Raw genomic sequence first — 13,887 nt, 5'->3', positions numbered from 1 at the left:
TGTCAGAGTAATTTTTTTTTATATTCTATCTTTTATTAAATTTTATTGCGATACATAGATCAGCCATATCTCATTTATCAAAACACATACATTCCCCAAAAAACTGCTTTACCCCATTCCCACCCCGAGATGTCAGAGTACTAACATTTACCTTTCTCTATAAAGAACGAAGAAATAAAGAACGAATGATTCACACAACAAAAACAAGGTATTTATTAATCCAAAGCTGAAGGCAGATGCTCATCAATTCACCAAGAACCTTGTCTGTCTAGTTATTCACTTTAATCCGCACAGCTCAGCGTTGCAGCCTTCCTGTTCTGTAATTGGCCCTTTACACGGCTTCCTTATAACTGTAGAGTTGTTTATAATTTAGGTGTTTTATCCAACATCTGAAAATGTCATATTTACCATTGTCGGCCAGTGGGTGGCACTCTTTGGGCAAAATGCAGGCTCAGAGAACTACTATCGCACGAGTCTTCCTTTAGACCGATCCCTCCTGCTCTTCATCCTCTAGCATCTCTCCTACTATGATGTCCTCCATGGAAACTTCTGCTGAAGGTCAGGGGAGATCAGATTACACTGCTAGAGGGACCCAACCAGCAGTGACCACCCCCCTTCTCTCTCACCATGATGTCTTTCATGAAAGCTTCTGCTGAAGGTCAGGGGAGATCAGACTACACTACTAGAGGGACCCAACCAGCAGTGACCCCCCCTCCTTTTCTTTCACCATGATGTCCTCCATGGAAGCTTCTGCTGAAGGTCAGGGGAGATCAGACTACACTGCTAGGAGGGACCCAACCAGCAGTGACCCCCCCCCCCCCTCCTTCTCTCTGACCATGATGTCCTTCATGGAAGCTTCTGCTGAAGGTCAGGGGAGAACAGACTCCACTGCTAGAGGTACCCAACCAGCAGTGACCACCCTCCTTCTCTCTCACCATGATGTCCTCCATGGAAGCTTCTGCTGAAGGTCAGGGAAGATCAGACTGCACTGCTAGAGGGACCCAACCAGCAGTGACCACTCTCCTTCTCTCTCACCATGATGTCCTCCATGGAAGCTTTTTCTGAAGGTCAGGGGAGATCAGACTACACTGCTAGAGGGACCCAACCGGCAGGGGACCCCCCCCCCCTTCTCTCTCACCATGATGTCCTCCATGGAAGCTTCTGCTGAAGGTCAGGGGAGATCAGACTACACTGCTAGAGGGACCAAGCCAGCAGTGACCCCCCCCCCCATTCTCTTTCACCATGATGTCCTCCATGGAAGCTTCTGCTGAAGGTCAGGGGAGATCAGACTACACTGCTAGAGGTACCCAACCAGCAGTGACCCCCCCCACCTTCTCTCTCACGATGTCTTCCATGGAAGCTTCTGCTGAAGGTCAGGGGAGATCAGACTACACTGCTAGAGGGACCCAACCAGCAGTTACCCCCCCCCCCCCCTCCAGCTTCTGCTGAAGGTCAGGGGAAATCAGACTACACTGCTAGAGGGACCCATCCAGCAGTGACCCCCCCCCCTCCTTTTCTTTCACCATGATGTCCTCCATGGAAGCTTCTGCTGAAGGTCAGGGGAGATCAGACTACACTGCTAGAGGGACCCATCCAGCAGTGACCACCCTCCTTCTCTCTCACCATGATGTCCTCTATGGAAGCTTCTGCTGAAGGTCAGGGAACATCAGATTCTACTGCTAGAGGGACCCAACCAGCAGTGACCCCCCCTCCTCTCTCACCATGATGTCCTCCATGGAAGCTTCTGCTGAAGGTCAGGGGAGATCAGACTACACTGCTAGAGGGACCCAAGCAGCAGTGACCCCCCCCCCCCCTCCTTCTTTCTCACCATGATGTCCTCCATGGAAGCTTCTGCTGAAGGTCAGGGGAGATCAGACTACACAGCTAGAAGGACCCAACCAGCAGTGACCCCCCCCCTCCTTCTCTCTCACCATTATGTCCTCCATGGAAGCTTTTGCTGAAGGTCAGGGGAGATCAGACTACACTGCTAGAGGGACCCAACCAGCAGTGACCACCCTCCTTCTCTCTCACCATGATGTCCTCTATGGAAGCTTCTGCTGAAGGTCAGGGAAGATCAGACTCTACTGCTAGAGGGACCCAACCAGCAGTGACCACTCTCCTTCTCTCTCACCATTATGTCCTCCATGGAAGCTTCTGCTGAAGGTCAGGGGAGATCAGACTACACTGCTAGAGGGACCCAACCAGCAGTGACCCCCCCCCTCCTTCTCTCTCACCATGATGTCCTCCATGGAAGTTTGTGCTGAAGGTCAGGGGAGATCAGACTACACAGCTAGAGGGACCCAACCAGCAGTGACCCCCCCCCCTCCTTCTCTCTCACCATGATGTCCTCCATGGAAGCTTCTGCTGAAGGTCAGGGGAGATCAGACTACACAGCTAGAAGGACCCAACCAGCAGTGACCCCCCCCCCTCCTTTCTCACCATTATGTCCTCCATGGAAGCTTTTGCTGAAGGTCAGGGGAGATCAGACTACACTGCTAGAGGGACCCAACCAGCAGTGACCACCCTCCTTCTCTCTCACCATGATGTCCTCCATGGAAGCTTCTGCTGAAGGTCAGGGAAGATCAGACTACACAGCTAGAGGGACCCAACCAGCAGTGACCCCCCCTCCTCTCTCACCATGATGTCCTCCATGGAAGCTTCTGCTGAAGGTCAGGGGAGATCAGACTACACTCCTAGGGGGACCCAATCAGCAGTGACCCCCCCCCCTCCTTCTCTCTCACATAATGTCCTCCATGGAAGCTTCTGCTGAAGGTCAGGGGAGATCAGACTCCACTGCTAGAGGGACCCAACCAGAAGTGGCACACAACCCCTCTTAGTAGAGGAAGCCAGGGAGGACTTTGGCGTCTTGCAAGGAGACCGAGTACAGCCACTCACCCCAGAAGATCCTACGCTGGGTTGCTTCTATAGTCTCAAGGTAGACTCATGGAGGCCGAGATCACATGGAGGCCGAGGCTCATTGACCATGAATGGTCCATCTATCCATGTAGCTTGAATGTATGGGGCTGCATGGACATGGTTGTCCGTTCAAATGTGGTAGGTGTGCGGGTGAGCGGCCCTGAAGGCACACCGACTGCATCAGCGGGGAGCTCTGATTTGTCTTACATTATGAAGATCAGAAGAGTGTTTCCTGAGGCGTATGTCAAGGTTTGCTTCCTTCCGATGTAGATAACATTTCCAACACTTGGGACACTAACCTGTCTCAAGGACTGTGGGAGGTTTCTGATGCAGAAAACATTTCCCGCACTTAGGACACTAACATGACTTGATGGATGTGTGAGATTTCTGATGCAGAAAACATTTCCCCCACTCAGGATACTAACATGACCCAAGGATTTTGTGAGATTTCTGATGCTTGGAAAGAGAGGACTTTTCTGTAAAACATTTCCCGCACTCGGGACAGGAATACGGCTTCTCCCCCGTGTGACACCTTTGATGTTTATTGAGATCTGATTTACGTGCAAAACTTTTCCCGCACTCGGGACAGGAATATGGCATCTCCCCTGTGTGGTATATCTGATGTATAGAAAGATAGTACTTTTGTGAAAAACATTTCCCGCACTCAGGACAGGGATACGGCTTCTCCACCATGTGATTTGTCTGATGTTTAGTGAGTTCTGATTTACGAGCAAAACATTTCCCGCACTCAGGGCAAGAATGCGGCTTCTCACCTGTGTGGCATATCTGATGTATAGCAACATAGCACTTTTGTGAAAAACATTTCCCACACTCGGGGCAGCTGTACAGCTTCTCCCCCATGTGGCATATCTTATGTTTAGCTAGTTCTGATTTCCTTAAAAAACATTTCCCGCACTCAGGGCAGGAATACGGCTTTTCCCCTGTGTGAGATCTCTGATGCGTGACAAGTTCTGATTTCCGAGAATAGCATTTCCCGCACTCTGGGCAGGAATACGGCTTCTCTCCTGTGTGGCATCTCCGATGTACAGAAACATAGGACTGTTGTGCAAAACACTTCCCGCACTCAGGACAGGAATATGGCTTCTCCCCTGTGTGAGTCCTCAGGTGCCTGACGAGCGTCGATTTCATTGCATAACATTTCCCGCACTCGGGGCAGGAGAACGGCTTCTCTCCCGTGTGAGTCCTCATATGTCTCACAAGTTCTGATTTCAAAGGGTAATACTGTCCACACTCAGGACAGGAAAATGGCATCTTGCCCGTGTGAATTACTTCATGTCTGATAAGTTGAAACTGCTGCAGAAAACATTTCCCGCACTCCAAGCAGGAATACGGCTTCTCCCCCGTGTGAGATCTTAGATGTCTGACAAGAGCTGATTTCTGTGGATGACATTTCCCGCACTCGGGACAGGAATATTGCTTCTCGTCCCCATGAGATTTTTGATGCTTATCTAAATTTAATTTTCTGATGAAACATTTCCCACACACAGTACAGGAGAACCTCTTGTCTATTGGAAGGACGACCCGGTCCTGCACAGTCTGAGGTTCCTCAGGATACGAGGAATCCGATGGTCCATCTACACTGGGTGGTGCCGGATGGACAATGGAGGGGGCCGGGTTTTCTCCTGGACTATATTGTGTGATGTCCTCATCTTCTACTTTCCAGTCTGGAGACAAAGTGAGACAATCCTCTGAGGTTTTCCTCATCTCCCGGCCATGGACTAAAATACAAAGACAAAGAGGATTACTAGACAGGAGCTGATTGGATCCCCCAAACCAGAAAGACAGAGATAGATCCAATGAGAACTTTATCATCTGGACCAATCAGTGAGCAGTATGGGTGGAGGAATGGATTTAGTGTTCCTGACCCACCTGTGCTGATCTCTGTAGGAGTGTCCTCCTCTATAAATGTCCCCGTTATTCCATCCTCCTCCATAGACTGCTGATCATCCCTCACATACGCCTCTTCTTCTGATTTCACCTCAAATTCTATATCGATTGGATCTCCACTCTACATCAAGAGAAGGAGAGAAAATATCATCTGTAAGATAGAAGATTTATTATTGTAACATCACATAGAAAATCCGCACATCGTCTCCATGAGTCCATGTTCTAGATTCTCCATCCCACCAACCTTGTAATAGTGAGGGATGGTGTGATCTTCCTGTGTGGAATCCCGGGAATACAGAGGACGGGGACATCTCTCTGGTGGGTTCCCATGACTTGATCCATCTGTAGGAAACACACACACTGACTGAATCCATTGTTTCTATGTGTTTATCAGATGATGGGGGATCTAGGTGGAGCCTCCGTACTGCTCTCTCCTTTCCAATAAAGTCTCCTCTTACCCGGTGATGTGAGGGGTGGCTGATTGTCCATCATGACGTCCTTGTAGAGGTCCTTGTGTCCTTCTAAATACTCCCACTCCTCCATGGAGAAATAGACAGTGACACCCTGACACCTTATAGGAACCTGACACACACAATGATACAGTCACCATCCAGACACATCCCTTGTCTGTTACTGGAGAATGTCCCAGAATTCCCGGCACCGCTCACCTCTCCTGTCAGCAGATGGACCATCATGGTGGTCAGTTCCAGGATCTTCTGCTCTTTGTTCCTCTCAGGTATGGGAGAACGAGGGGGAGGCACCATGGTGGGGCTCTGGGTCCTGCTCCATCCTCCTGAGATTGGCTCCCCACTAGACTTCTTCACTACAACATAATCCTACAGATCAGGAGAAAGAGAAACCAATATCAATCATCTGACATCATCTACATGTCTACAAGAACATGGTCTATTGGCCAGACTAGACCAGAGTGATGTCATGTGACCTCCCAGAATCCTCCTCACCTCTCCGGTCAGGTCTGTGTTTTATTAATAGAGATGAGAATGATGTCATGTGACCTCCCAGAATCCTCCTCACCTCTCCGGTCAGGTCTGTGTATTATTAATAGAGATGAGAGTGATGTCATGTGACCTCCCAGAATCCTCCTCACCTCTCCGGTCAGGTCTGTGTTTTATTAATAGATTTAATAGTGATGTCATGTGACCTCCCAGAATCCTCCTCACCTCTCCGGTCAGCAGGTAGATGATCTCCAGAGTGAGGTTAAGTATCCTCTTAGTCATGTGACGGTCCTCCTCCATCCTCATTGGTCATGTGATCTATACAGGTTCCCTGTAGACCAATAATTGATAACAGAGAATGATCCGGACTGTACTGGTTGTACAATAATAGGATGGGGGGGGGGGGGGGGGGATAATATGAGGGTCTCTATAATGGAAGAACGGTCCCCTCTAGGATTACACACAGAGGAACATTCAGTTGAGGGTTTGCTATGGTTTTGGGGTCCAGAAACTCCTAACCTTTTGGATTGATGGATCAGAAAATCAGTTTTGTTTTGAGCTCTTAGTCATACCAATATATGTGAGCGTCACAACGCTTACCAACATTGGCCCCAACACTGGCCAGGGAGTAGGAAGGGACCCTGCCTTGGAATCAGTTGGCTGGGGGTAAGTTCCTTTTTTAGTATGAGAGAATCTGGTTGATTCAGAAACATTGAGAATGGTTGGATCAGATGTCCTCTCCACAAGGTGTGCTGGTGGGTTTTGGGCGAGTTTGGTTTGGTCATTGTAGGAGAGAAAAGGATGATAGAACCTAACCATCAGCTGCTCCTTCAAGGGTGAGCGAGTGTTATATGTAAACATAAAGTGATCTGTTGTGCTGAGGTTTAGGCATGTGTATAGATTCCCATTCATATCCAGTGTGTGCAAAGCCAAGTGGTCCAGAGGCTTTTGTTCTGCACGTATGTAAGCATGACCTGTCCTACATCAGCAGAATCGCTCTTTGTAGGCTTCGTACACTCGTGTTGGAAACACCTTCTTCCATTAAAGTCTTTGGGTCCAAAGACACAACTCTGCCCCAAAGAAGCTCATGGACTTTTTCAAGCTTTACGTGACTGGCGACGTGAAGACCAGGTGTGTATGGGCCTACTGAGAATAATGGGATCCTTCATCTTAAGCGTTCCCCTATATAATGGGTCAGTATAGACTGAGGAGGTGAGAAGGTGATTGGTGGGAAAGGTGACATCTCCACAATGAGGAGAATGTTCTGCCCCTGAAGGGGTTAATCTGGGTTCCCACACTATATATGTGTGTATCATCATCTGCTGGAGATAAAAGACGTCAAGTGACTACGGAGGAAGAGGATGGACATGACGATGGAAGAAGAGGACAGGCGTGACGATGGAAGAAGAGGACAGGCGTGACTATGGAGGAAGAGGACGGATGTGACAATGAAGAGGACGGACATGACGGTGGAAGAAAAGGATGAACATGACGATGGAGGAAGAGGACGGGTGTGACGGTGGAGGAAGAGGACGGACGTGACAATGCAGGAGGAGGACAGACACAATGACTGAGGAGGAGGACGGACATGATGGGGGGTTACTGGGTGTAAATAAAAAACATGATCTTATTACCTCTTCTGCTGCCACTTAAAGTAATGTCTCCTCTCTACTTCCTCCCAACTCATCTCTCACCCGGAACTTCCTATTTATACCTGACATCACTTCCTGTCTGGGTAGACGTGGGATCACCACCTTGTTGAGCTCAGAGGAACTGCAGCCCCAAGAAACATCTCATAGTGTGACCTAGTGGCCTTATGCTGGGTGTGTATAGACTGTATGTCCTCATAGATGGGTCACCTCCTCTCCCAACATGGGGACAATTCCTCTATATACACCTTTATATCACTAGAGGGGTCCCCAGCAGGAGGAAGGAGGTCCTGATTCCTCTATATAGATTTTATCACTAGAGGGGTCACCGGCAGGAGGAAGGAGGTCCTGATTCCTCTATATAGATCTATCACTAGAGGGGTCACCGGCAGGAGGAAGGAGGTCCTGATTCCTCTATATAGATCTTTATATCACTAGAGGGGTCACCGGCAGGAGATCCTGATTACTCTATATAGATCTTTATATCACTAGAGGGGTCACCGGCAGGAGGAAGGAGGTCCTGATTCCTCTATATAGATCTTTATATCACTAGAGGGGTCACCGGCAGGAGATCCTGATTCCTCTATATAGATCTTTATATCACTAGAGGGGTCACCGGCAGGAGGAAGGAGGTCCTGATTCCTCTATATAGATCTTTATATCACTAGAGGGGTCACCAGCAGGAGGAAGGAGATCCTGATTCCTCTATATAGATCTTTATATCACTAGAGGGGTCACCGGCAGGAGATCCTGATTCCTCTATATAGATCTTTATATCACTAGAAGGGTCACCGGCAGGAGGAAGGAGGTCCTGATTCCTCTATATAGATCTTTATATCACTAGAGGGGTCACCAGCAGGAGGAAGGAGATCCTGATTCCTCTATATAGATCTTTATATCACTAGAGGGGTCACCAGCAGGAGAAAGGAGGTCCTGATTCCTCTATATAGATCTATCACTAGAGGAGTCACCGACAGGAGGAAGGAGGTCCTGATTCCCCTATATAAATCCTATCACTAGAGTGGTCACCGGCAGGAGGAAGGAGGTCCTGATTCCTATTTATAGATCTTTATATCACTAGAGGGATCACTGGCAGGAGGAAGGAGGTCCCGATTCCTCTATATAGATCTATCACTAGAGGGGTCACCGGCAGGAGGAAGGAGGTCCTGATTCATCTATATAGATCTTTATATCACTAGCGGGGTCACCGGAAGGAGGTCCCGATTCCTCTATATAGGTCTTTATATCACTAGAGGGGTCACAGGTAGGTGGAAGGAGGTCCTGATTCCGCTATATAGATTCTATCACTAGAGGGGTCACCAGCAGGAGGAAGGAGGTCCTGATTCCTCTATATAGATCTTTATATCACTAGCGGGGTCACCGGAAGGAGGTCCCGATTCCTCTATATAGATCTTTATATCACTAGAGGGGTCACCGGCAGGAGGAAGGAGGTCCTGATTCCTCTATATAGATTCTATCACTAGAGGGGTCACCAGCAGGAGGAAGGAGGTCCTGATTCCTCTATATAGATCTATCACTAGAGGAGTCACCGACAGGAGGAAGGAGGTCCTGATTCCCCTATATAAATCCTATCACTAGAGTGGTCACCGGCAGGAGGAAGGAGGTCCTGATTCCTATTTATAGATCTTTATATCACTAGAGGGATCACTGGCAGGAGGAAGGAGGTCCCGATTCCTCTATATAGATCTATCACTAGAGGGGTCACCGGCAGGAGGAAGGAGGTCCTGATTCATCTATATAGATCTTTATATCACTAGCGGGGTCACCGGAAGGAGGTCCCGATTCCTCTATATAGGTCTTTATATCACTAGAGGGGTCACCGGTAGGTGGAAGGAGGTCCTGATTCCGCTATATAGATCTTTATATCACTAGAGGGGTCACCGGCAGGAGGAAGGAGGTCCTGATTCCTCTATATAGATTCTATCACTAGAGGGGTCACCAGCAGGAGGAAGGAGGTCCTGATTCCTCTATATAGATCTATCACTAGAGGGGTCGCCGGCAGGAGGAAGGAGGTCCTGATTCCCCTATATAGATCTTTATATCACTAGAAGGGTCACCGGCAGGAGGAAGGAGGTCCTGATTCCTCTATATAGATCTTTATATCACTAGAGGGGTCACCAGCAGGAGAAAGGAGGTCCTGATTCCTCTATATAGATCTATCACTAGAGGAGTCACCGACAGGAGGAAGGAGGTCCTGATTCCCCTATATAAATCCTATCACTAGAGTGGTCACCGGCAGGAGGAAGGAGGTCCTGATTCCTATTTATAGATCTTTATATCACTAGAGGGATCACTGGCAGGAGGAAGGAGATCCTGATTCCTCTATATAGATCTATCACTAGAGGGGTCACCGGCAGGAGGAAGGAGGTCCTGATTCCTCTATATAGATCTTTATATCACTAGAGGGGTCACCGGCAGGAGGAAGGAGGTCCTGATTCCTCTATATAGATCTTTATATCACTAGAGGGGTCACCGGCAGGAGGAAGGAGATCCTGATTCCTCTATATAGATCTTTATATCACTAGAAGGGTCACCGGCAGGAGGAAGGAGGTCCTGATTCCTCTATATAGATCTTTATATCACTAGAGGGGTCACCAGCAGGAGGAAGGAGATCCTGATTCCTCTATATAGATCTTTATATCACTAGAGGGGTCACCGGCAGGAGAAAGGAGGTCCTGATTCCTCTATATAGATCTATCACTAGAGGAGTCACCGACAGGAGGAAGGAGGTCCTGATTCCTCTATATAAATCCTATCACTAGAGTGGTCACCGGCAGGAGGAAGGAGGTCCTGATTCCTATTTATAGATCTTTATATCACTAGAGGGATCACCGGCAGGAGGAAGGAGGTCCTGATTCATCTATATAGATCTTTATATCACTAGCGGGGTCACCGGGAGGAGGAAGGAGGTCCCGATTCCTCTATATAGGTCTTTATATCACTAGAGGGGTCACCGGTAGGTGGAAGGAGGTCCTGATTCCTCTATATAGATCTTTATATCACTAGAGGGGTCACTGGCGGGAGGAAGGAGGTCCCGATTCCTCTATATAGATCTTTATATCACTAGAGGTCACCGACAGAAGGAAGGAGGTCCCGATTCCTCCATATAGATCTTTATATCACTAGAGGGGTCACCGGCAGGAGGAAGGAGGTCCCGATTCCTCTATATAGATCTTTATATCACTAGAGGGGTCACCGGCAGGAGGAAGGAGGTCCTGATTCCTCTATATAGATCTTTATATCACTAGAGGGGTCACCGGCAGGAGGAAGGAGGTCCTGATTCCTCTATATAGACCTTTATATCACTAGAAGGGTCACCGGCAGGAGGAAGGAGGTCCCAATTCCTCTATATAGATCTTTATATCACTAGAGGGGTCACTGGCAGGAGGAAGGAGGTCCCGATTCCGCTATATAGATCCTATCACTAGAGGGGTCACCGGCAGGAGGAAGGAGGTCCTGATTCCTCTATATAGGTCTTTACATCACTAGAGGGGTCACCGGCAGGAGGAAGGAGGTCCTGATTCCTCTATATAGATCCTATCACTAGAGGGGTCACCGGCAGGAGGTCACGATTCCTCTATATAGGTCTTTATATCACTAGAGGGATCACCAGCAGGAGGAAGGAGGTCCCGATTCCTCTATATAGATCTTTATATCACTAGAGGGGTCACCGTCATGAGGTCCTGGATCCTCTATATAGATCTATATATCGCTAGAGGGGTCACCGGCAGGAGGTCCTGATTCCTCTATACAGATCCTATCACTAGAGGGGCCACCAGCAGGAGGAAGGAGATCCTGATTCCTCTATATAGATCTATATATCACTAGAGGGGTCACCGACAGGAGGAAGGAGGTCCCGATTCCTCTATATAGATCTTTAGCTAGATCTATAACTATGAGTCCAGTTCTGAAGACCTCACAGGCAAAAAGATATTGATAAGATAGAACGAGTCTAGAGATGGACAACAACAATGGTGAAAGAGGGATGAAACATATCATAAGAGACTTCAGGAACTTAATATGTACAGTCTGGAGGAAAGAAAGGAAAGGATGGACATGACTGGAACCTTCAAATACATGAAGGGTGCGAATAAGGTTCCGGTTTCAGTATAAAGACAAGACCAAGAACATGAGGACATGACTTCAACCTAGCAGGAGAAAAGTTCACAATAAATCTAACAAAGCATTATTTTACCAAAAGACTAGTTGATGCTTGGAATACTCTTCCAGCAAAGGTAGTGAGCCAGCCAACAGTAAGTAGATTCAGACATGCTTGGGACAAACATAAATTTATACTCAGACAAAAAAGCTGAAAAAAACATCAATACAAAAATGGAGCAGACTTGATGGACCACTTGGTCTTTTTTCAGCCGTCACTCGTCTATGTTTCTGTGATATTGATTTAGCAGAGAAATCTCAAAATACCAGCCAAACTATTCTCTATGCTCCTTCAAAGACCTTTTGCTCTCCAGCTGTCTTGTCACCTCCTTCCATGCTCACCTCCAGGACTTCTCCAGAGCCTCTCCCATCCTCTGGAACTCTCTACCCCAATTTGTCTGGCTAGCCTCCTGCCTTTTTTGGGTTATGGTTATTGGCGGTTGTGACGGGAGTGACTTTGGGGGGAGGGGGCATGGGGCACATCCCCCTTTGGAGAGGTGGGGAGACCCCTGTCTCCGCTCCCCATATTCCCATTATGTGTGAGTCACCCTGTGCCTGTTAGGGGTACAGGGTGGAATGTCCTAGTATTGTGTGGACATGTATAGGTGGGGTGTGGGGATTGTTCACTGGCAGGTGGTCCCATTTTTCTACTGTGTGTGTATTGTCTACTGCCAAGTGGGGTATCCCATTGTTCTATTGTGTGTCTTGCTTGTGTTTGTACTGGCTTGGTGAGGGGTGTTTCTTGCAGTCCTTCCCCCTGATGGGACGGCCAGCTGATGTGTTTCCTGTTACTGCCCCGTCCTGTGTATATATCTGGTCTCTGTGTTAAAATAAAGCACTTCACTTCCTGTCTTAAGAAGCCTGGTGCTGTCTCGTCCTGTATGATCAGCAGTGGTGTCTGTGGATCTGTGTTCTGACTGGGAAGAAGGAGTGTAACGGAAATACCCTAGCGCAGCCGGGGTCCGGTTCCGTTACAGCGGTGATCAGTGTTGGATGGATCAAGGAAATTAATGGATTGGTGAGGGCATTTTAGGTAGCGTTCATCCCAACTACCAAGGCAGTCAGATTGGTGCCTTCACCATTTGGATCATTGTCTCCTGCCACCAGGCAGAGAACAAGTCTGTGGTGGTTTGCAACTTCTGCTGGCAGAGGATTCACAAAGGGCAGATCTCACTTGCGGTGAAGGCTTGTTTCAGGAATTGTGTCTTTTTAGAACTTTTTTATTCCCTTTTTTTTGTGGATTTGTTTGTGTAGTTCATCATTACGTCATAGGAAATATATGCCTGCTGGCGGATAAGTCTGTCAGTAGCAGTTTGACACCACCACAGACACATGAGCTAGCAGATGCTGCAGACCCACAGGATGTGAGTGGGTGGCATGGGATCCTCTAGAGGAGTCTAAGCACCACCAGAGCACCTGATGGTGGAGATGGGTTTTGCTCATGCTGGTATATGATTGTGTCCCCCAGGTTTCAACTGCTCAACTTGCAAAGACTAAGCCGTGCAAGCAGATATGGAAGCAATGTCAGAGTCCAAAACGGGCAGTGATGATAAGAAGATCCAGGAAACAGGCCAAAGGTCAAGGCAGGTGGTTGACCGATGAATCCAAGAGACCAGTTGCTATAGCAGTGTAAAGGCTCACCTGAAACCAACAGCATTGGTACACAGGCAGGTCACCATGGTGGAGGAGTGGGCTCACCCAAGGTGCGGAGTCTAAGTACCAACCGGTGTTCACCAGAGCTCCTGATGGTGGAGATGGGTTTTGCTCATGCTGGTATATGATCGTGGCCCCCAGATTCCAACTGCTCAACGTGCAAAGACAAAGCCGTGCAAGCAGCTATGGAAGCGATGTTAGAGTCCAAAATGGGCAGTGATTATAAGATCCAGGAAACAGGCTGAAGGTCAAAGCAGGTGGTTGACCAATGAATCCAAGAGAGAAAAGGCCTAGGTACATGGGAGAGCAATCCAACAGGCAGGAAGAAGAGTTATAAGAAGGACTTTGGATGGAAACCAGAAGGTTTCTTGGGCAAAAGAACGAAGCTCGCTTTAACAGGGCCACATTGACAATGTGTCACAATCAGGGGTCAGGCTCAAAGACCAGTTGCTATAGCAGTGGAAAGGCTCACCTGAAACCAACAGGATAGGTACACAGGCAGGTCACCGTGGTGGAGGAGTGGGCTCACCCGAGGTGCGGAGTCTAAGTACCAACCAGTGTTCACCAGAGCTCCTGATGGTGGAGATGGATTTTTCTGCGTGTTAGAACCAGATCGCGGTCCTCAG

The 13,887-nt window shown here is 48.3% G+C and overlaps 1 protein-coding gene across 1 annotated transcript; it reads right to left on the bottom strand.

Annotated features, from left to right (window-relative positions):
- Window positions 1-189: 189 nt before the first annotated feature.
- LOC149456036 (uncharacterized) lies at window positions 190-7,792 on the bottom strand. The gene is made up of 4 exons (XM_089685662.1): window positions 7,415-7,792; window positions 6,006-6,111; window positions 5,409-5,660; window positions 190-4,749 (listed from the first exon to the last, which is right to left on the bottom strand). The coding sequence occupies exons 2-4, from the start codon at window positions 6,084-6,086 to the stop codon at window positions 3,337-3,339; spliced, it is 1,746 nt and encodes a 581-aa protein (XP_089541788.1). The 5' UTR covers window positions 6,087-6,111; window positions 7,415-7,792; the 3' UTR covers window positions 190-3,336.
- Between the last annotated feature and the right edge of the window lie 6,095 nt (window positions 7,793-13,887).

This window comes from Staurois parvus, unplaced genomic scaffold (assembly GCF_062004578.1).
Source record: "Staurois parvus isolate SC_StPar_1 unplaced genomic scaffold, SC_StPar_1.0 ptg000380l, whole genome shotgun sequence".
In the NCBI taxonomy this organism is placed as follows: Eukaryota; Metazoa; Chordata; class Amphibia; order Anura; family Ranidae; genus Staurois; species Staurois parvus.
This window is presented reverse-complemented; position numbering and strand designations above follow the sequence as displayed.

Coding starts and splice junctions, on each gene's coding strand:
- LOC149456036 (XM_089685662.1), bottom strand. CDS start 6,086: ATGAGGATGGAGGAGGACCGTCACATGACTAAGAGGATACTTAACCTC. Junction 5,661..6,005: donor TCTACCTGCTGACCGGAGAG/GTGAGGAGGATT, acceptor CCTGATCTGTAG/GATTATGTTGTAGTGAAGAA. Junction 4,750..5,408: donor ACTGTATCATTGTGTGTGTC/AGGTTCCTATAA, acceptor TGATTGGTCCAG/ATGATAAAGTTCTCATTGGA.